At 37.3% G+C, this 23,987-nt stretch overlaps 1 protein-coding gene across 1 annotated transcript in view; it reads right to left on the minus strand.

Moving 5' to 3' along the window:
- Positions 1–23,987, minus strand: part of vta1.L (vesicle (multivesicular body) trafficking 1 L homeolog) — a 117,155-nt gene that overhangs the window by 71,477 nt on the left and 21,691 nt on the right. Inside the window, 1 exon segment of the mRNA NM_001094264.1 lies at positions 17,337–17,431. Coding sequence (NP_001087733.1) covers positions 17,337–17,431 — 95 coding nt within the window.

The following is a 23,987-nucleotide window of genomic DNA, read 5'->3' on the forward strand; positions in this document are numbered from 1 at the left end:
TTCTCTCCCAAGCTACTTAAACTCATTTTATCTACAATGAAAGATGTGTGAATTTTTTTTACAACTAACACAGTAAAACTGATGGAAAACTTATGTTTGCTATTGTACCATGTGCTGCTTTGCTCCTTCTTTTTGGGCAGCATTTTCAAATGATAACTGCCTGACACTAGGGTGCTTCTATAACTGCAGGCATATTGTTACCCACTCACATAGCTATTTACTGCCTAGCCAACAAAATGCTTAGAACTGAAGTGTGCCATAGTACATTACTTGTGCTCTCTCCTTACTATATTTTCCTTTATTCTGCTTGTCTCCTTTATTCTTGCTCCATTCTTCCTCTCCCATCACATTTGTTTTCCTATGTTTGTTCTCAAATATTCTTTCCTTTTTTTGTTCATCCTTTCCTCCCACCATCTCTTCTCTGCTACTATTTTTCCAATGCCTTCTGTTATCCCATCTCATTTCTTCTCCCACAGACCCTCTCAGATCTATTATTCTAATCTAAGCCAACCCTTCTGCCTTGGGGCATTGTATAGCAGGATTCTTCTGAACCAATCCCGGCTCCACTAGCTGCTACCTGTAAGGAAGGCATTTTAAATGAGCATAAAAACTATGCATCCTGTTGTCCAAAAATGATAAAAGCCTGTACAGCACAGGTATAGAAACCAGCTACCCAGAAAGTTCAGAATTGTGGGAAGGCCATCTCTCATAGACTCAGTTTTAATAAAATACATTTTTTAAAAAATTATTTCCTTTTTCTCTGTACGGAACCCGTTATCCACAAAGCTCCCAATTAAGGAAAGTGTGTATCCCAAAGATGCCATTTTATCCAAATAATCCAACTAATTAAAATTTTTAAAAATGATTTCAAGCTTGTACTTGATGCCAACTAAGATATAATTAATCCTTATTGGAAGCAAAACCAGCCTATTGAGTTTATTTATTGATATGAAGATCCAAATTACTTAAGATCTATTATTCAGAAAACCCCATTCTGGATAACAGGTCCTATACTGTAATAATAAAACAGTACCTTGTACTTGATCCTTACTAAGATATGATTATTGCTTATTGGAGGCAAAACAATCCTCCTCTGTTTATTTAATGTTCAAATGATTTTTTGGTTGATTTAAAGTATGGAGATCCAAATTACAGAAAGACCCCTTATCCAGAAGAACCCAGGTCCGGAGCATTCTGAATAATAAGTCCCATACCTGTATGTCAATTCAAATAATAGTTTTTTGTTGTTTTTGATCTTAATATGCTTGAAACGGGCTAAATTGTGCACACATTATTAACAGGAATGAATTTCAAGTTCTAATTCCAATATAAAAATATTCTTACTTGCTTGAGATGAATAATTTATCAAGTTTATTCAGGTTATTTTTTCAGCTGGCTAGTGTTGGTGTTGATGTGTGGGGCCATGATGGTCTATTCCTCTTAATAAAAGGTGATTGCCAGTTACATTGCATTTAGCAGGTTTTGACTTTAAACGTCCTCCAAATGTAATCACTCATCAACATGACTATAAAAAGAGCTTTGGAATAATTTGTTTTTCCAATAAGATGTTCCAGTGACGGCACAGATGAGGGAGAAGCTTGGATTGACCAATATCATTAGCATCATCTTGTGGGGGGGGGGGGGAGTCTGATTTGTACAGGGCATTCAATAATCATGTTTCAACAAAACAACTATGAAGCCTTTTTTAATACTCTATATCATTAACAATTCATTCAAGAAACCCTTTCCAGATAAAAGAGTAAGCTCACGTCCCTTGATAGTTTATTTGAACAAACTATCAAGGTTCAACGCGGCCATTCGTTTGAGAGTCACACCAAGACTATTGTGAATGATCAATGGAATATTAGGAGTGCTCCTTAACCATTTATTCAGTATAAACTGAATGATCAGTGAACTCTTTGCTAGTAACATCCCCCATACACAGACAATAAATCCTCTTTGTATTTTATGATGTTTAATATTTACCATGCCCTACCTGCATCCTGGTGCCCATCGAGGATAGGAATTAAGGCTAAAATAAAAGAACACTAAACCTTTTTTTTTCCTTCCATAAAATATATATTTTTTGGAAAAGTGCCAAAATCACCATAATTTGAATCCTCATACCTTAAGGGGCACATTTACTATGGGTCGAATATCGAGGGTTAATTAACCCTCGATATTCGACCATCGAAGTTAAATCCTTCGACTTCGAATATCGAAGTCGAAGGGTTTACCGCAATTCGTTCGATCAAAGGAAAAATCGTTCGATCTAACGATTAAATCCTGCGAATCGAGCGATTCGAAGGATTTTCGATCCATCGAAAGCCTATGGGGACCTTCCCGTAGGACCTTCTTCAGTAGGTTTTAGGTGGCGAAGTAGGCGGTCGAAGTTTTTTTAAAAGAAACAGTATTTTGACTATCGAACGGTCGAATAGTTGAACGATTTTTAGTTCGAATCGTACGATTCGAAGTCGATGGTCGACGTAGCCAATTCGATGGTTGAAGTAGCCAAAAAAAATACTTTGAAATTTGAAGTATTTTTCATTCTAATCCTTCACTCGAGCTAAGTAAATGTGCCCCTAAGTCTACAAGAAAATCATGTTAACCTTAAATAAACCCAATAGGCTGGTTTTGCTTCCAATAAGGATTAATTATATCTTAGTTTGGATCAAGTATATCTTAGTTTGGATCAAGTATATATTGCTACAGAAAAAAAGGAAAACATTTTTGAAAATTTGGATTATTTGGATAAAATGGAGTCTGTGGGAGATGGCCGTTCCGTAATTCGGCGCTTTCTGGATAACGGGTTTACGGATAACGGATCCCACACCTGTACTTGAAATATAATATAACTATGTTAACAAAATAATTCCATTTTAACCAGTTTGTCACTGTATAGCTTTGAAATTAAAATTGAGAAATCTTCTTGGAAACATCTAAAGCTCAAAGTATAATTTAAAAACAGTATTTATTAGTCTAAATTTATTAATGGATGATTTCTTCGAAGTTTTGAGTTTTCCAAACGCATGGTTTTAACTACACCCAAATATCTTGTTCCTCTAAAAGCAAACAGTTCAAAAGGAAACAAATGATAAAATTAAAGTGGTTCAAAGTCAATGCTTAGTCTATGTTTCTAAACAATTATGCCACAAGATGTACTATACCTTGGAGGAGAATAATGAAAGCAATTCTCTTTTTATTGGTGGCCATTACAGCACTAAAATGTAATGTATTTCCTCTTTGTTGCGGAATAATTACTGAAAATTAATAGTGAGACTATTTTACTTAATGTATAGATTTTATTTCGAAACGTGAACAATGAGAAAGAGATAAAGACCCTCAGGGTAGAGTAACAAAAGGAAAAATGTAACAATTGAGCCATACTATATCGCACTGCAGCAAGATTCCTCAGTCTAAATAAAAGTTACTTGTAAGATGAAGTTAATTACCAGCACATTAAAGTCATCTCTAAAGGGGGTTATTTATCAAAGGACGAGTTTGTGGGTTTTTTTATGCCTCAAATAAAATCACAACTCGAATGTTTGCTTATTTATAAATAAAAAACATAATTTAAAAATACAAATCAGTGCAATCTGGGGTAAAGTTTAAATTGTTCAAGTTATCAGCAAAGAAAACGCAAATAGCTCAAATTTATAGAGTTTTCTAGTGCAATCACAGATAAAAACCCAAAAATCATGAAGGCTAAATACATCTTCAAACGGTCTAAGGGATCTGTGCCATTGACTTTGACATGACATAGACAGGTTTTAGCTGGAGTATTTTTGGATTCAAGCTATTTGCAGCTTCAGTCCATAATAAATTCTGAAACATTCAAGTTTTTACTGAAACTACTCTCAAAAAAACTCACATTTTTCAGGAAAACACAACTCGACCTATGATAAATCTGCCCCCTAGGGTCAGACTTGTGAACTTTTTCACCCACTGATATATATATACTCCTAAAAATCCCATAGGAATGAACAGGCCCGGATTTGTGGCAAGGCCACATAGGCCTGGGCCTAGAACGGGGAGCACTGGGGACGTGCTGCTGCCCAGTGCTCCGGCGCTTGCAAGCCAGCGCTCTTGCTTGAGGTAGTGCAGGCGGGCGCTAGGACCATGCAGACCGCGCAGACCACTCAGCAAATCTGGCGCTGGGAATGTATAGAAAGTGGGTCCATTTTTCTAATCTCATATTTTGGTATAATGCATAGGAGCACCAGAGACCAGCATATCTTCATGGCTTGGGTAGATCTGCTGACTTGGCTTTGAGCTGGAGGCCGGCCCAATGCCAGTAATTCTGTGTCATTTTTCTCTCTCTGACCCCTCCCATTAAAATCAGTAAGGTAGTGCCTCACCCCCTCAATGATGGATAATGGTCAGGTTATGGATACTTTTTTTTTTTGAAGCACTTGTCACTGGGCAATTTCACACATTCTGTCTTTTGAGCACTTTCTTGCTGTGTGTATAGGGAGATAAAGGGGCAGATTTATCAAAATGTGAGTTCACCCACGTTCTATTCATTCCTAAGGGATTTCTAGAACCGTATTTATCAAATGGCAATTTCTAACTGTCACCCACTGCTAATTACAGTTCTAAAAAGTTCATAGGAATGAATAAAACATGGGTGAGTTTTTATTTATTAAGCTCTAAACTCACATTTTGATAAATCTGCCGCTAAATGTTAGAATTGAAAACGTCACTATGCACAGTCCAGCCACACATCACTCGAATACATGAAGTGCTACATTTTTAGCAATATCCATACGTCACTTGGCCAAATGCTTAGGGGTTTCATACATACAACGTGGAGATGGGGGGGTTATACCGTTTTAATACCCTGCTCACACAGTAAGATGAAGCTTAAAGGACACCTGTTGTGTAAAAATGCTATCTCCAAACCAAAGTTAAAATGAAATCCCCCAATTTAAGGTGCAGGCTAATTTCGGTTGGGGATAACAGTAGTTTTTTTTTTAAAAAAATGCCCCCCGCCAGCGCTAGGCTACCTGAACCAGGAGGGAGCTCCCAGTGCAAGCAGCTATGTCCAGTTACTCGCATACGCATAATGAAAAGCTGCCCCAAATTGGCCATTATGCACATGTGCGTGATGTCACATGCATGTTGTGCGCATGCGGGGGGCTCTTTTTTTTTTTTTTTTAAACTACTATTAACCGCAACTGGAATGAGGGCTCTATTAGCCCGCACCTTTGGTTGGGGATAACATTTTTACCCAACAGCTGCCCTTTAAAGTGGACCTGTCACCCAGACACAAAAAGGTGTATAATAAAAGTCCTTTTCAAATTAAAGCATTCATAGCTGTTGTAAGCTCATTTTAATATCTCAGCTGTCAACCAAATACTGTCTGCCCCTCCTCTATGCCTCCTCTATGCGGGGCAAGCAATTACTTTCACTTTCCATTCAGCACTTCCTAGATGTCACTGCTCTACACACCTTCCCCCATTCTCTTCACCGTTTAATTGTGTAACCAGTGCATGGGGATTAACATTGGGTTCCCCATTGTGGTGCACAAACAAGATTTTGAGATGATGCAAGGATTGCCTTAATAACAGTTTCCACAAAATGGCTCCTGCCTGCTTGTTATAATTATTAATTCCCAGACTGAAGGAAGCAAGATTCATATTATTTATATAGTGTAATTAAATTTTATTTTGCTTGACTAATGTGATAAAAAAGGATTTTCTTTTGGTGACGGGTCCCCTTTAAATGACAAAAAATGAGAAATCCTCGCTGTTAATGGAGAACTAAAGTTAGTCTAAGTTTGGCTTTCACTCTACTGTATCTGCCCTGTCTGAAATGAAGAGAAGGAAGAAGCTGAAGAACGGCAATGAGGAGCTTCTACATAATTACCCCAGGTTAATGCAGTTTTTAGCAAACAGGAGCACTGGGCCGGGGTATCGGATATGCCATTATAATCAGTAGATGACTAACATTTTGGCACCCACCAGTTCTTCTTTAAAAATGCCACCTTTAAGACAACCCATAGGGCTTGCTGTCTAGTAGCTAGTTGAAGCCTATGATTAAGTGTCCCAGTGACGCGAAACGCATCAAGCGAGAGATGATTATGTTAATAAAGTATTCATTTTTTATCCACAAACTTTGGTCTGATCAATACGTGAGTTACCAGTGTGCCCTGCACCAACATTTATGCTTGCTGTCTAGTAGCCATTTTGGACTCAGTCAAACCACTGTTAGATCCTGATGTTTATTATCTGGGCAACAGAGTCAGTTGGAAACCAGATAGGAGTTTTAATAATTATAATAATTTCGAAATTTAATTCTATTATAATATACAAATAAATTAAATTAAAATTCATGCCTCATTAAAGATAGCTTCTTTGTCCAAATATAGGGCAGGCAGCAGTCTTTGGTAAAGGAAATTATGCAGGTTTCTTTGCTAAACAGGTATGCAGAGGATGATATTCTATATACACTTCTCTTATTTTAACAAATGTATACAGTTCCCCAAAGGAAAGGAAGGCCCGCAGACAAGCATTAGGCAGTAGTACAGCCAAGTAAAATATGCATTATAAACATCTGTGAGTCAGTATTGCTTGTGAATGTACGGAGATTGAAGCTTTACAAGCAGCTTACTGTGAGTGAGTATTCGGCAAAACCACTCTGTAAGGATGTCAATTATTAATGTGAGAGGCCCTCTGTATTAAATCTATTCAGAACAGCAACCCAATTCAACATCGAGAAAGAGCATGAACCTAAATAATAAAGTTCATGTTAGCAATGGAAGGGAACTGAAGGTGGGTTTCCTTATTTTAAGATGGGCTACAAATTAAGCAAAACCAATCCAGGTATGGGATCTATTATCCAGAAATCTTATATCTAGAAAGCTCCTAAATATAAAAATTTTCAGAGACATATTTAAACACGCAATTGATAATTTTCTATAAATTAGCTTTTTCTCTCTATTCATTATTTACTACCTGGTACGTGATGATACCTAAGGTAGCAAAAATACATACAAATGTCAACATTCTTTTTCATCTTTAAATGTTTAAGCAGCCTCAAGGCAACAGAAAACCCCAGTAGCTAGAAAACCCAAGCATTCTGGATAAAAAACTACTTATATCCGGACTATTATAAAAAATGTAGAGATTTTTAAGAGGTTTCGTAGGAAAGCTTTGATGGGTGCCATAGCCACAAAGACTGCAGGGAATCTACAAGATTATTTTAGAGAGAGTCTAAAGCAAATCCATCCAATAAAATATATGTATAATACACAAAAGCCATAATAATCTTGTAAATTATATCCTTTTAAACAGTGAGTTCTGACGTCACCAGTTCTAAACTGTGAGTTCTGATGTCATTTCTGTCACATGACTCACTGCAACTTGCGTATTATAGTAAATAAAGTACCCCTGTTGCAAAATATGAGGATATTAGAAGTTACCTTGGAGTTCCATGACCATCGGCCCCGTGTTTTTATATGGTCATGAAACTCCTTGGAAAATTTATAATATCCTTATGTTTTACAAGAGGGGGTACTTTATTCGCTATATATTAGGGATGCACCTAATCCACTATTTTGGATTTGGACCAAATCCGAATATGCAATTTAGGATTTTTTTGTTTTGTGACAAAAAGCCACGTGATTTCCCTCCTGCCCCTAATTTGCATATGCAAATTAGGATTTGGATTCGGTACAGCCAGACAGAAGGATTTGGCCAAATCCGAATCATGCTGAAAAAGGCCTAATCCTGGCAGAACCGAATCCTGGATTCGGTGCATCCCTAATATATATCTATTCATACTTATTAACTATTTCATATTTATTTTATTTTTTTAGACTTACGGTAGGAAGATCCAAGTTATGGAAAGGTCCCTATTCCAGAAAACCCTTAGGTTCCAAGCATTCTGGATAGCAGGTCTCATACCTGTATATTGATTGGCACAATGGAGATTATTCAAGGTTATAAGAGATAATTCCAGATTTCCAGCATTTTCATATATTTTAAAATTCGTCTGAAAAATTTTAAGAAAAGTAACAGCTACCGTTTGGGTGCACATCAACTTGAATTTAATGCCTTAAATTCCTTTAATGCCCTGCCTTATGAGGCACTAGGCCCCCATTATGTGAGAGAGGAAACCAGGGTAGCTGGAGGAAACACACAAAAGCATGGGGAGAACATACAAAGTAATACCAAAATATCTGTATTTGTGAAATAACGGACTTTCGTTTCTGGCATAAAATAAAAAAAAAAGACAGGGAGAAGAATGATGTCTAACATAAATAATGGGTAACGAAAATCTTATAGTGTGTTATGTAATCCAACAAACCGGTGCTAAAACCCTTTTGTGGTAGTCAAGATGGTTTGTATTTTGCTATGGAGGCAAAGATAATGGTTAAACAAGTTGCAGATGTTCTGGGCTGATAAAATAAGGCAAATGAGTATTTTACTTACTGTATGAACATAAATAGGTATAGCATAGATCAACACACACACTTGAACTTGGAAAGGCATCCAAAAAGCAAGCATATTCATTAAATCTTTATGTTTTTTTCCAACTAAATTAAAGTTTTCCACATGTTAAAATTCCCATTTGTGCTAAAGGTTGCTATGGAAGTGGCACATACTGTATGTATTGTGAAAGACAGAAACGTGTTAAAGGAATGATTTAACATCATCACTCTTTCAGGTGATTTCAGATGCTACAGACACTTAATATGTAGGTGTATTGTTTACATATGGGAGTAAGTCTTTGGTTGCTAAGCAACATGTTTTGGTGGCAAAACTCCACTAGAGCATACCTCCTAACTGTACCGTTTTTACGCGAGACAGTCACAATTTTGACAGCTCAACACACAGTCCCGGATTGTTACTGAAATGCCCCTGACTTTTTCTTTGATCTCCTGCGCTGAGCTTTTTGGCAGAGAGCCCAGAATACATGACAGCTGCACTTAGATACAGTTGTAACAATTTAAGATATGCAAAGATACAATTGTAACAATTTAAGCAGAAATGAGAAGCACAGCTTAAAGGGCAAATCACCTTCATTAGCAAAATTGTGATAACACATAAAACCTGACCCTAAAACCCCCAGAAATGTGTTCAAACTTTCCATAACCTGCCAAATGTAAAATGGATGTGAAATTAAAGGGTGTAGCCATAAAAAGGGCATGGTCAAAAACTTTTGTTGCGTTATGCGCAGCAAACCTTTGTCCCTCATTCTATTTTCCAAATGTTGGGAGGTATGCTACAGGGTTTAAATAGATGTGTAGAGAGTCATAAGGAACGCCCGCCGGCGTGTCTCCTGCTTTGGTGCCGACACCAAGATGGCCGCACCCAGATGACTCACGTGGCACGTTCTGACACCAATGCTTTAAAACGTGCACAACGTCATGACGCCAGCGCGATGAATGAGGTCATCACGCTCGTTTGTCCCAAAAATCAGCTTATAAAAGTCGCCAGAGCCTTGCAGACCTTGCCCGATTATAGGTTCAACTTATTGTGTTCCTGGGTGTCTACTTCTTGACCTCAGCCTGTTATATTAACTTTGCTGCCTGAACTGACCTCTGCCTGGATTGACTTCGATACATCTTAACAATTTGGATACCGTGAACTGTGTTTGGTACCTGCCGCTACCTCCTTGGTCCGCAACTCCTAGCGGAGCCCTGACAGGAGGGAGTGCTCTGTTTGTTTTTCACCCCAGATGAAGGTCTCTGTGTGAGACTGAAACATCAAGTAATACACCATTATTTTTGAGCATTTAAATTACTTTGTTTGTGTATATGTATATATATATATATATATATATATATATATATATATATATATATATATATACATATATATATATATATATATATATATATATATATAAATCCCGCACTCAGACCAGTAGAATCCAGTGGTGCACATCAAATTGTATCGTATTAGTAGTGAATGGAGGATCAGGAAAAGGATCATGGTCATATCACATATATATGTATATATGTATCGCAACACATGTAGGCTTATCACACAATAGCCTTTATATTAGAACAGTGTTTCTCAAATAGTGAAGTCACCCTTCCTTACGTGCCACTGAAAATCTAATGAGGCTTAAAGATACTTCTTACTCTTACAGCAGTTGATTCTACATATAACATACAGAAATACCACATTCAGTTTTGTTTTGTTTTTGTTTGAATCTATAATTTCAGTAAAAGTAATTCTGCAGACTAATGAAATAGCAGTTGCAGTCAAAATTTTGGAAACCATACCAAAATTTTTATTTTTTTCTTTCTTTTTCTTTTATATTTAAAAAATTGTTAAATGTTAAAAAAAATTCTGAGGTGCTCTATAAATCTATATAAAATAAGAAGTATTTCCAAGGTTCTTTGAGTGCAGATAATTTTCTGAAATCGTCTACTGCTAAAAGCTTTTTCTGGCTCAGCCACTCACTTTTATCAACTGATAACCTCCACCCTGTCTAAAGAGATTTACTTACTAACATTCACTGGGGTGGATCTGTATACCGGGACCTCACCTCAGAAAGGACACTGACCTAGTACTGAGAAAAGAATAAAAATCTTAAAGTATTAAAAAGAGATCCGCTGGCATGTTGTGTAAGACACTTGAAGGGCTGGTTCACCTTTAAGTTAACTTTTAGTAGGTTATAGAATGGCGTATTCTAAGCAACTTTTAAACTGGCCTTCATTTTTTATTTTTTATAGTTTTTTAATTATTTCCCTTCTTCTGACTCTTTCCAGCTGTCAAATGGGGGGCCAAAAACAAATGCACTGTAAGGCTACAAATGCATTGTCATTGCTACTTTTTATTACTCATCTTTCTATTCAGGCCTCTCCTATTCATATTCGAGTCTCTTATTGAAATTAGTGCAAGGCTGCTAGGGTAATTTGGACCATAGCAACCAGATCACTGAAATTGCAAACTGGAGAGCCACTGAATTAAGAAGCTGAAGAAAAAAAAAAACCCCCACAAATAATAAAAAGTAAAAACAAAATTGTCTCAGAATATCACTCTCCGCATCATACTAAAAGTTAACTGAAGTTAACTCAAAGGCGAACAACCCCTTTAATACAAAAGGAAATTTGCACAGAAAAGTAATCTAAAAATTATTTTACAATTTAAAATGTTTAATTTTAGTAGTTCCTCACTACATTATCAGTATTTATCAACAGGTACAAGTGGTTAAAAAAATTTTTAAATGAATGCAATAAGGTCTATATACAGGTATAATATCAGTTATCCGGAAACCCATTAACCTGAGAGCTCCAAATTACAGAATTCCATAGACTCCATTTTAACCAAATTATTTACATTTTTTTTTTTTTAATGATTTCCCTTTTCTCTGTAATACTAAAACAGTAGTGTGTACTCGATGCAAACTAAATATATGATTAATCCTTATTGGATGCTAAAGTCCTATTGGGCTTAACTAATGTTAAAATGATTTTTTAGTAGACTCAAGGTGAAAAAAAAATCCAAATTGCAGAAAGACCGCTTATCCGGAATACCCCAGGTCCCAAGCATTCTGGATAACAGGTCCCAAACCTATCTATAAAAATATATATATAATCTGGAGTATGTGGATAAAATGGAGTCAATGGTAGATGGCCTTTCCTTTATTTAGAGCTTTCTGGATGACTAACGGGTTTCCGGAAAATGGATCGCAGCAACAGCATTTTAAAGATATAACATTAAAATGTTTCTATTTTAAATATACATTTTAGCTTTAGTTCAACTAGTTTTAACCGTATTAAATTCTAACAGTTTATAACATACACTGTTTCATGCAAACACACAAATTCAGAATAAAAGCAAACAAATGGCAATATTAATAAATACTGTTAACACAATGTACAGTACACAAACACAGCGCTGATTGGAAAGCTTGTCACTGCAAGTATGGGAGGGCTTTTCGACAGCCTGTTGAACAAAGCTTTTCACCAAAAATTAAACAAGCAGAACGCAAAGTTATTAAATTAAAGGATCAAAGCCATTTTCGTAATCATACCCTTGTGAAGTGAGGATATTAATTACAGTGGCAAAATAGAAGGCAGCTGAAATCGATTCCCTGTTTTGTATTAAAGAAACATCTGAACTAAAGGGAATAGATAAGGCATTGGCAACAAACATCACAAGTAAAAAGGAACTCTTTTTTTTTAGGTGAACCAAAGGGGAAGTTATTTGATTTGATATATAGGCATGTAATATATTATGTAGCATCCTTGGAACCTAGAGAAGGGGTCTTTCACCTTAAAGGGTGTGTTCACCTTCCAAAGTTGTTTTCAGGTAGTTCACCAGAAATAAACCCTTTTTCCAATTACTTTCTATTTTCTATGTGTGACCGTTTTTCTGATATCGAAAATAAAATTTTTCACCATCTAAAGCAGCTCTGGAGGGGGTGTTCGCAGACACTCTAAACTGTTCGGAATTGATTCATTTAGTTGATACATTTCTTATCTTTGTCCTTGTTAAGCCGAATCCCTGAGTTTCATTAAAGGGGAAAAACATAACACTAGGGGGCCCATTTACTTAGCTCGAGTGAAGGAATAGAGGGAAAAAAACTTTGAATTTCGAATTTCGACCATGACTTCGAATCGAACCATTCGAACTAAAAATCGTTCAACTATTCGACCATTTGACCAGTAGTCGAAGTACTGTCTCTTTAAGGAAAAACTTCGTCCCCCTAGTTCGCCACCTAAAAGCTACCAAAGTCAATGTTAGCCTATGGGGAAGGTCCACATAGGCTTAGCAATCTTTTTTTGGTCGAACAAAAATCGTTCAATCGATGGATTAAAATCCTTCGAATCGAACGAATATTGCTAAATCCTTCGACTTCGATACTCGAAGTCGAAGGATTTAACTTCGACAGTCAAATATCGAGGGATAATTAACCCTCGATATTCGACCTTAAGTAAATTTGCCCCTAAATTTCAGATGTGCAAACTTTGACAGTATAAGGGCATCTATGCAACATATTAAGTGGTTTAACAGGGTTAAACACAGAACAAAAATGGGAAGTCTTTAAAATGCTGCTTAATAAATATACTTGTCAGTATATTCCACTTGTAAGCACGGAACGTCGTTGCAAAGCAAAACCTTTTTGGTTCAATAGAAGCGTTGGTGTTGAGGTGGGTAAGAAAAGACGTGCTTTTAAGGCTTTCAAGTTGGCTGGGACAGCCAAATCATTTATAAGAGACAAGGAGGCCAATAAATCATGCAAAGAAGCTATAAGGCAAGCTAAAATTGAAATGGAAAAGGATATTGCAGCAAGCAGTAAAAAAAAAAAATCCAAAATTATTTTTTAAACATGTTCATAGTAAAAAAAATGAAGCAGGAAGGGGTGGGACCTTTACACAGAAGGTGTAACACGGGGGGGGGTCAGCTGGTTGATGAAAAAAAAATTAAAGCGCAGATTCTGAACTCATATTTTTCATCTGTCTACACAAATGAGGAACCAGTTAATGACGGTTTCCTTCTTAATAGTCCCAATTGTAGTAATACAACTAATGATGCATGGTTCACACATGAGGAAATTCAAAAGAGACTAGAACATGTTAAGATTAACAAAGGTCTGGGGCCAGATGGTATTCATCCCAAGGTATTTAGCGAGCTTAACTCTGTGATTGCCAAACCTCTTTACTTAATTTTTCAGGATTCATTGAGATCTGGAATAGTGCCTAGAGACTGGCGAATTGCTAATGTGGTGCCTCTATTTAAAAAAGGATCCCGTTCTCAGCCTCAAAACTATAGGCCAGTTAGTCTGACGTCAGTAGTAGGAAAGCTTTTCGAAGGGTTAATAAAGGATAAGATACTGGACTTCATAGCAAATAACAATACTATGAGTGTGTGCCAGCATGGTTTTTTGCGTAATAGATCTTGCCAGACTAACTTAATTTCTTTTTATCAGAAGGTAAGTAGGGACCTCGATTCTGGGATGGCGTTGGATGTGATTTACTTAGACTTTGCTAAGGCATTTGATACAGTGCCACACAAAAGGTTACTGGTTAAATTAAGGAATGTTGGCATGGAACATAGTATTTGTACCTGGATAGAGAACTGGCTAAAAGATAGACTACAAAGAGTAGTGGGAAATGGAACATTTTCTAATTGGATCAGTGTTGTTAGTGGAGTACCGCAGGGCTCTGTACTAGGTCCCTTGCTTTTCAACTTGTTTTTAATGAAATGGAGGTGGGCATTGAAAGAACTGTTTCTATTTTTGCAGATGATACTAAATTGTGCAGAACTATAGGTTCCATGCAGGATGCTTCCACTTTGCAGAGTGATCTGTCTAAGATGGGAAACTGGGCAGCAAACTGGAAAAGAAGGTTCAATTTTGATAAATACAAAGTTATGCACTTTGGCAACAATAATATAAATGCAAGTTATACACTAAATGGCAGTGTGCTGGGAGTTTCCTTAAATGAGAAGGATCTAAGGGTTTTTGTAGATAATAAGCTGTCTAATTTTAGGCAGCATCATTCTGTTGCTACTAAAGCAAATAAAGTTCTGTCTTGCATAAAAAAGGGCATTAACTCAAGGGATGAAAACATAATTATGAGGGGTGGAAGACTGAAATTATCAGGGTAGACTGACAAGGTTTCGGTTGGTTTCTCTGGAAAAAAGGCGATTGCGAGGGGACATGATTACACTTTACAAGTACATTGGAGGACATTATAGACAAAATAGCAGGGGACCTTTTTGCCCATAAAGTGGATCACCGTACCAGAGGCCACCCCTTTAGACTAGAAGAAAAGAACTTTCATTTGAAGCAACGTAGGGGGGTTCTTCACAGTCAGGACAGTGAGGTTGTGGAATGCACTGCAGGTGATGTTGTGATGACTGATTCAGTTAATGCCTTTAAGAATGGCTTGGATGATTTTTTGGACAGACATAATATCAAATGAAAACAAATTTATTCCATGCTAGTTACCCCACATGGCAACAGCATGTCGCCCTACGCGTTTCGACCTGCAAAGGTCTTCATCAGGGGCACAAAAAATCAAAAAAAAAGGCAGGATTTTTTGTGCCCCTGATGAAGACCTTTGCAGGTCGAAACGCGTAGGGCGACATGCTGTTGCCATGTGGGGTAACTAGCATGGAATAAATTCGTTTTCATTTATTTACAGAGTGTGCTTTCCTTATTTTTTGGTTTCATGCATGATTTATTGGAAACTACAGATGGGTAGCCTCCTTTAGGATTAGCACCTTGCATGTATTTACTTTTTGTATTTTTTGATTTTTCATTAGGGAGTGTGCGCCTTCTATCTTTGATGTTTTTTAGACATAATATCAAAGGCTATTGTGATACTAAGCTCTATAGTTAGTATAGGTATATAGAATTTAATTAAAAGTAGGGAGGGGTGTGTGTATGGATGCTGGGTTTTCATTTGGAGGGGTTGAACTTGATGGACTTCGTCTTTTTTCAACCGCATTTAACTATGTAACTATGTAACTAACTATATAACTTAAGCTTTTTGAAAAGTAAAAATAATTTCAAGCAATTATAAAAATATACATAATTTAAATAATATGCAGACTTTTCATGATTTTAATGGTTTCTGACAATTCCCTAAGCCTAGCCCCCTGCTCTCCTGCTGATCTCTCGGACTACTTTGCTGAGCTGGCTGACTGTTACTTTGCATCAACAGCCAGCACATCCAAACCCCACAATTCCCTGCACATGTGATTTCAATAAGGAATGGAACATCATAGTGCAATGCATTATGGGTCATGTAGTTCCTGCATGCTATCTGTAAGCTGTGGAGAAGTTGTTACAATTTGTCACATCAATACTTCCCTGCCAGGATTTCAAACGAATCGGAAAGAGAAGAACTGTTAAACAGCTGGATTGCAGCATAGAAAAGTTAACAGTGATGGGCATATTAGGGGTTTCTGTTGTTATGTGGGCCTCTTTATCAAATTTTGGTTTGGAAGCCGGAGTTCCCCTTTAAAGGCAGCTGATAGAATTGATACAATAGTTGCTAATATTACAGCAGATATTGCTGAGAAATGTAACAACGAATGCAGCAAATTGTAACAGTTTGAGGCTGCACCCGAATTACTGAGCTTCCAGAGACAGGGACATTAAACTTTAAACGGTAAAAAAAAAGAAAAAAATGGAAAGTAATTTATTTCTCTGGAACAATCTGAAAACAACTGAACTGAAAAAAGTTTTTCAAAGGTAAACAACCTCCTTTAAGGCTGCTATGAAGCTTTATAACGGTAAATAATAAACAATTGGATTGTTTTACCACCAACATGCATTTTGGCTAGCTTAGTTACCATCAATTACAAGATACTGTTATTACTGTTATTATTTCAGTGAAAAAAAGGTTTGCGTCACTAGGATTATATGAAGTCCAAAAATTATGGATAAAGGGTTTTCAGATAAAATAGCCCTTACCTGTATTCTGTATTTACTGTATTTACTGTACAGGATGGTCTTTTGTTTAATTGTTCACTTTTAGCTTTACTGCATTTGCAAATGAAATTTGAACTGAACTGGCCACAAATTTAAAACTATCCCAAGATGAGGCCAATGCTGGACATATAAAGAGGAAAAATTAAGTTTCAGTTGCTAGAGTTAATGCACTTTTATACAAGATAGTATTTTATTTGCTTTAGTAGTCACAGAATGACACTGCCTGGAATTAGTCAACTTGTTATCTACAAAATTCCCCAGATCCTTCTCAATTAAGAAAACACCCCAACTTGAGTTTATATTATTTCTACCATGTGCATAACCTGGCATTTATCAACATTGAACCTCTTTTTCCAGTCTCCAAATTAGTCAAATCACTCTGCAAAATGGCAGCATCCTGCAAGGAACCTACTGTATAGTTCTGCACAATTTAATATCACCAGTAAAAATAGAAACAGTACTTTCAATTCCCACCTCCAGATTATAAATAAAAAAGTTGAAAAGCAAAGGACCTAGTACAGAGCCCTGCGGTACTCCACTGACAACACTGGTCCAATTTGAAAATGTTCCATTTACCACCACTTTTGTAATCTATCCTTCAGCCCTCTATCAAATTACTAATATTATGTTAAAGGTCAATAATTCTTATTTTAACTAGTAACCTTGTGTGTGGTACTGAATCAAAAGCTTTAACAAAGTTTAAATAGATTACATCCACTGCCATCCCAGAGTCAATGTTCCTGCTCGCTTCTCATAAAAGGTAATTAAATGAGTCTGGCAAGATCTGGTAGACATAAAGCCATTATGGCACAAACTCATAGTATTATTATTTGCAATGTTATAAAGAAGAATGTCTGTCTCAAGTTACAGGCTGTGGAAGACATTTAGTTCACCCATTTTTAAAAGGAATTGCTTTAGATTTTACTTACAGTTTCTAACTGATCCATAAGTTTAGAGAGGAATTTGCGACACTCTGGAGATTTGCTATCGATCTTCATGCCTGTTTGCATGGCATACAAACGACCTGTGAAGAGACAGAAAATATAATGCCAAATAGTGATAAAGATTTTCTGCACTGCTCTTAGTAAAAATAAACAAAATAATTCAAAATACAGACATCTAACATCAAAAACTCTAATAAATTGAATCAATAAAAGTTGTTTCTAACAAACAAACCCATAAAAGCACTGAGCAATAAATACAGCCTGTTCAGTAGGGTCATACTGGATACAACTAAGGAAACCTGTTTTGTGCACATTATATTTCTAAAGCTCAAACAAAGCGTGCATGTGTTGCACAGGTAAGTAATCATCAAGTTGTATAATGTATTATATAACTTCACAAGCATGTGTGTTCAGCAGGTTTTAGAAGCCAAGGGTCAGGGGAAACAAATGGCAGGAAGGCGAGGCATTCGAATGAAGAACCCACACAAAAGTTTAGGGAATTTGCTTTGGCTGTTGGCTAATGAGCATGCTCAGTTCTTCTCAGCTCAGATTACTAAACACACCTCCAGTCTAACAGCCAATGAAGAGATAGCACTGCTGGTTCCTATAGAAACTCTAGCTGTCTGATAATATTTTTTTTCTCCTAACCACCTCTCCTGAGCTCAGCTTAACCATTACAGTGCTCAACCCTAGCAGAACTTTTTATCAAAGTATGTTTTGCTTGTGTAAACCTGCATTCTGCATTGCATGAACTTTACAGCATACATGTTCTGTTTGCAGATGTCAATGTTATTGATGATGTCTCAGAGGGAAAATGGCTGCCGGGTGAAAGCTGCTATTTGTTTTAGGAAAATGTGATGGCGCTGGCAAATGGAAGGATATAGGCAGTACAAATGATGTGGCTTGGGTGGGGAAGATATGTCCAATTCATATACCTGGTAGGAAAATGCAGGCTTTACTGTACATGTCATTTAAGCTGACCATTATTACGTCTTATTTTTTTTTTTTAAATGAATGTTTTGACATTATTTACCATCTGAGCTATGTAGTATCATCTGTAAGTAAAACCTACGGTGTAGAAATCAATATACAATAGAACCCCCATTTTACATCCCTTGATTTTACATTTCCCTCATTTTACATTGTTGTTTAGTGGTCCCACCTATATATTATGCACAATACCTTTCCCTGATTTTACACCAGTTTTTTTTCTGGTCCCCTGAAAAACATAAAAATGGGGGTTCTAGTGTAGTAGCTGTCTTGTCTATCTAAATGCCCATAGACGTGTTCTAGCCAATACATAAGCTACCCTTACTCTGTTTAAAAGAAGCTTGTTAGAGAGATATTATCCCAGGAGAAAGTGGTTGACTTTGAGATGCAATGCCCATAGCAATAACACTGTTACTCCTGCATCCAGCTGTCAGATTTAAGGATCTGTGAGAAAACTCTGGCAGGTCAGAGGGCTTTTCCAGGCACAGGCAAGAATAGCACATTGCTAGGTAAACAATCGGTTGCTTAAGGAAACAGTCAGTTGCAATGAACTACAGAATGATGTCTGCAGTCACAATTCAGATACTCATCTGATGGACGAGCTACAGGTCACGTACAGCCAGCCAGAGATGCAGCTCACTTATCAGTGAAGATTCTGGGGTAGCCATCTGTTAATGGCAAATACATTTAAATACAAAGATAATAAAACTATGGTAATATTCTCTTCATATTTTATAGACTGCAGAAGCAATTTTGTTGTCTATGAGACCATATAATAGTTAATCCAAACCATACATCTATTCAGAGTGGAATGACAACATCATACACTTTTATTTATCGAAAGAACAGCACTAAGCACATACAATGCCCAAGCTGGGAATAGTTTCATTATATCTCACGTGGGTGGAGGACCCCTATAAAGGCACACTTAACACAATTTTCAAACCTTATCAAGAGATCAAAGGACCAGTTACTTATATTACTACTAGTATATGAACCGTTATCCAGAAAGTACAGAAAGGCCTTCTCCCATAGACTCCATTTTATGTAAATAATCCACATTTTTTAAATTATTTCCATTTTCTCTGTAATAATAAAACAGTACATTGTACATGATCCAAACAAAGATATAACCAATCCTTATTGGAAGTAAAATTAGCCTATTGGGTTTATTTACTATGTACATGGTTTTCTAGTAGACAAGGTATGAGTCTCCAAATTACAGAATGATCTGTTATCCGGAAAACACCAGATCCCGAGGATTATGGATAACAGGTCCCATACCTGTACTCATCACCATACACTCAAGCAAGGATGTATGACCTTGGTATAGTCTTGGTAAAGCCTTCATAGTTCATTAAGGTTGTACCATCATGGAGAGAGAAAATCCGATATATCTTAGAGATAAAGAAAAAAAAGTCCATGTAAGATCCTGAAGTTTTCCCACTAAGGGCAGTTGATCGTGATATTCCTACTAAGAAAAGATTTGTTTTTCTTAAAGAAGACATATAGTATACGTGAACCCCCCCCCCCCCACCCCTAATATTGTAGGCAATAATGAATAATATATGGTGCTGGTTTTACTTTGGGCTAAAAATTAATATTATCTTCAAAAATGCCCCTTTATTGGAATGGGTGTGTCCTTAAGATTCCTGCCAGAACAACAGAAGGAGGGGACAGCCAATCCCAGCCATGTAGTCACAAAAGCAAAGGCAAGATTCAGTTCCCTATCAGGCCAGCCTAGCTGCTGATTGGTTCCTACAGTGCAGTGTGCTGAGTGCAGCCAGCCCCCTGCACATCCAGAGAATTCAGCCAGAGGGGGGGGGGAGAGAGAGTGTGTGTGTGTGTGTGTGTGAGCTCTGTTCAATGCTCAAATGGGTAAACTTGGGGAAAAGAGCACTGGTTGAATAGTTAGTTTACTAAACAGTTAAATTGGACAAGTATGGATAATTACTAGGGAACATGAAATAATGAATTCCTTGTAATGTCGCTAAAATTCTTTTATTGATGTACAAATTAGATAATAGGGTTGTCTACACACACACACACACACAAGATTTGACTTTCAGTAAAATAAGAAAATCATTTGAGTCTGAATACCTCTGTACAGCACTTGATATTCCCATAAAACAGTATGTTAAAGTACTTACAGGTAATGAGAAAAGCATGCACTTCACTGCAGGAAAGTTAAGTTTCAGAAAAGTTCCGGGTTGTTAAATTGCTGCGTTTCACAAAGTATAGCTATAAATCTAAATTTTCCTTTTTATTTATACTTTCGATGTTATGCCTGCCAATTACTAATCCTCAGAGGCAGGACCTACAAACTGTATCTCTATCATTACCCTTGATACCAAAGACTACTTGTTCTATATAAAATGAATACTGATTCAGTCATTTCCCAGAATCTAGCTGATTACAGACCCTCAAGGATGGCATCCGTGACAGGGAAGACAGATGAATATACAGACTGTCTTTGAGGCTTGCGGTCCATGGATAGTGGAGAGATCAAATATACCTTTACAGTACAATACTAGATTCAACAGGTTCTCCAAACCATCTAAGATGAAAGGAGTGATTGATAAGCACTTTGAGGCCAGACATGGTATTTTACCATGTTTGTGTTTTTTATTACCATACTATTTCTTAGTTCAAATAAATAAACAATTCTTGCAGGCAAAGAGGTTTTTCAGAGTCCCCTCAATACACATGCAAAGAACTGAAAGAGTCTGATTGCTTTACATGCTTGGTTGAACTTTATAAACACTAAACAGGGAGTTTAAACATGTTGATACTGTCAGGTACCTATGGAAATCTGAAAGAAAAATATAAAACCATCCTTAAAGGAACAGTTCAGTGTGAAAATAAAAACTGTGTAAATAGATAGGTTGTGCAAAATAAAAACTGTTTCTAATATAGATAGGCAAAAATGTAATGTATAAATGCTGGAGTGACTGGATGTCTAACATAATAGCCAGAACACTACTTCCTGCTTTTCAGCTCTATAACTCTGAGCTAGTCAGCGACTTGAAAGGGGACCACATGGGACATAACTGTTCAGTGAGTCTGCAATTGATCCTCAGCATTCAGCTCAGATTCAAAAGCCATAAGGTAATTTTTTTTCCACATTAAGGGGGTTATTTATTTGAGGTTTTATGGTGAGTTTTTTGGTTAAAATACTCTAATATTCAACGCTTGATAAATAACCCCCTAAAAGTGTGTATCGCTTCATGCAACATCTAAAAATAATTACTGTTTTGCAATTAATGTCATATTTTATATGAGAAAAGTTTGTATTCTACAGTTCTATCTCATGAATGGCATTTGGCCTCTGACTTCCTGTGTAAGAACTAAAGCCTCCATATTGAACACATCTTAAGGTTAGTGCCACTGGTAGACGATTCTTGGCCTGCAGATAAACTCATGCTGAGTATCTGACCCGAAGCTCCTAAAAGTTTTTTGATGCGCCTGCGATTAGAGCCATAGTGTCAGCCTGGAGGTACGCAATGGATTTTGTGCCAAAATGCAAACTGAAGCGTTTCCACGTCAAAATCCACTCTGTATGCCTACACTCGGTCCACACAATGGCTCCAGGTTAAATCACTGAGGTACCAAATGTTAGGGACCACCCAGCAATTATAATAACTTACCTCATACCCTGGGCCAGTGCTCCGATAACAAGAAAACTGAACCAAACAGGGTACTTTTGAGCAAGCACCACAGAGGGATCTTCTTCCTCCACTGGATGCACATGTGGAGTAGAGAAAAAGGCCAAACTTTAAATAAAGTAATTTTCACGCTTCGGTGCACACATCAGTCCAGGTCTATTGAAGAATGAGGAAGAGTAAGAATACGAAAGCTTTGTGGTGCTCACTCAAAAGTACCCTGGGTCGGTACAATGAGATGTCAGCACATACATCCTCCTCGCAGAACTGATGCCACATGTACAATTCTGATTCTCCTACACACATACACGTGTCTGAAACTAAATGACAAATAAATGCTTCAGGGAAATAATATTCGCTAATTTGAATCAACTGTTGCACTAACCCACTATGATCAACTTGTCCTTCACAGTGTTTTTCAAGAACTACCACCTTCTGTGCTAGCATTGCACAGCAACTGGGATACAATGACTTGATGACCGATGCCATAGCCAGTTACAATAAAAATAAAGTGAGCAAAATGGCCAAATGTAAAAATATTAAATATAAGTTTGGACAGTGCTTTAGAAAACATATGTGAAGTTATTTACAGCACCCACTGATTACAGCAATTTATGTTCACTTGAGAACTAACTATATCCGATTTCTATCCAGTCTTCTAAGAAAACATTAAAGGGATACTGTCATGGGAAAAAACATTTTTTTCAAAATAAATCAGTTAATAGTGCTGCTCCAGCAGAATTCTGCACTCAAATCCATTTCTCAAAAGAGCAAACAGATTTTTTTATATTCAATTTTGAAATCTGACATGGGGCTAGACATATTGTCAATTTCCCAGCTGCCCCAAGTCATGTGACTTGTGCTCTGCTAAACTTCAATCACTCTTTACTGCTGTACTGCAAGTTGGAGTGATATCACCCCCTCCCCAGCGCCGATTCAGACCTAAGCGCCGCCTGAGGCGGCTCCTGCAATGCCGCCCCCCCTCGCTGACTTACTTGTCGGGAGGGGAGGCAGGAACACTAATGCGGAGAGCGCAATTGCGCTCTCTCGTATTAGTAAAGCCGAATTTCCGGTTTAAAAACCGGAAATTCGGCTCTTAAAGGTGCAGGAGCGGCTTTTTGCCGCCCCTGGAAACCGCTTCGGCGTTGCCGCCTGAGGCGAGCGTCTCAGCTCGCCTCATTGGCGGCGCGCCCCTGTCCCTCCCTTTTTCCCTCCAGCAGCCAAACAAAAGAACAATGGGAAGGTAACCAGATAGCAGCTCCCTAACACAAGATAACAGCTGCCTGGTAGATCTAAGAACAGCACCCAATAGTAAAAACCCATGTCCCACCGAGACACATTCAGTTACATTGAGAAGGAAAAACAGCAGCCTGCCAGAAAGCATTTCTCTCCTGAAGTGCAGGCAAAAGTCACATGACCAGGGGCAGCTGGGAAATTGACAAAATGTCTAGCCCCATATCAGATTTCAAAATTGAATATAAAAAAATCTGTTTGCTCTTTTGAGAAATGGATTTCACTGCAGAATTCTGCTGGAGCAGCACTATTAACTGATGCGTTTTGAAAAAAACATGTTTTGCCATGACAGAATCCCTTTAAGCTTTTTAAGAATTAAACACAAGGAGAATGGCAAATATTTTCTTATTGTACAGTTTGGATAAATTATAATCGATAATAAATGATCAAATGAATGCAACTGTTAAACCATAGATTTGCTTGTTGGATTCCCTGATAAACATCAGTGACCTGTAGCCTGTTAGATCCGAGTTGACTGTTCCAGTATTACATGCGAAAGGGCACAGGCTAATGAAGAAGCAGACAAGGAGGGATTCATCCCTGATGCTGGAATGAACCCAACCCACGTGGGTTGGGTTGATGCAGTGATTCATCTTTAACTTTAGTTATCAAAGTCCGAATTTATCTCAATATTTTCTGAAAAATAAACTCTGTCCAAATCCGCACGGGTTTTTGGGTTTATTTATTAATA

Source organism: Xenopus laevis, chromosome 5L (assembly GCF_017654675.1).
Source record: "Xenopus laevis strain J_2021 chromosome 5L, Xenopus_laevis_v10.1, whole genome shotgun sequence".
In the NCBI taxonomy this organism is placed as follows: Eukaryota; Metazoa; Chordata; class Amphibia; order Anura; family Pipidae; genus Xenopus; species Xenopus laevis.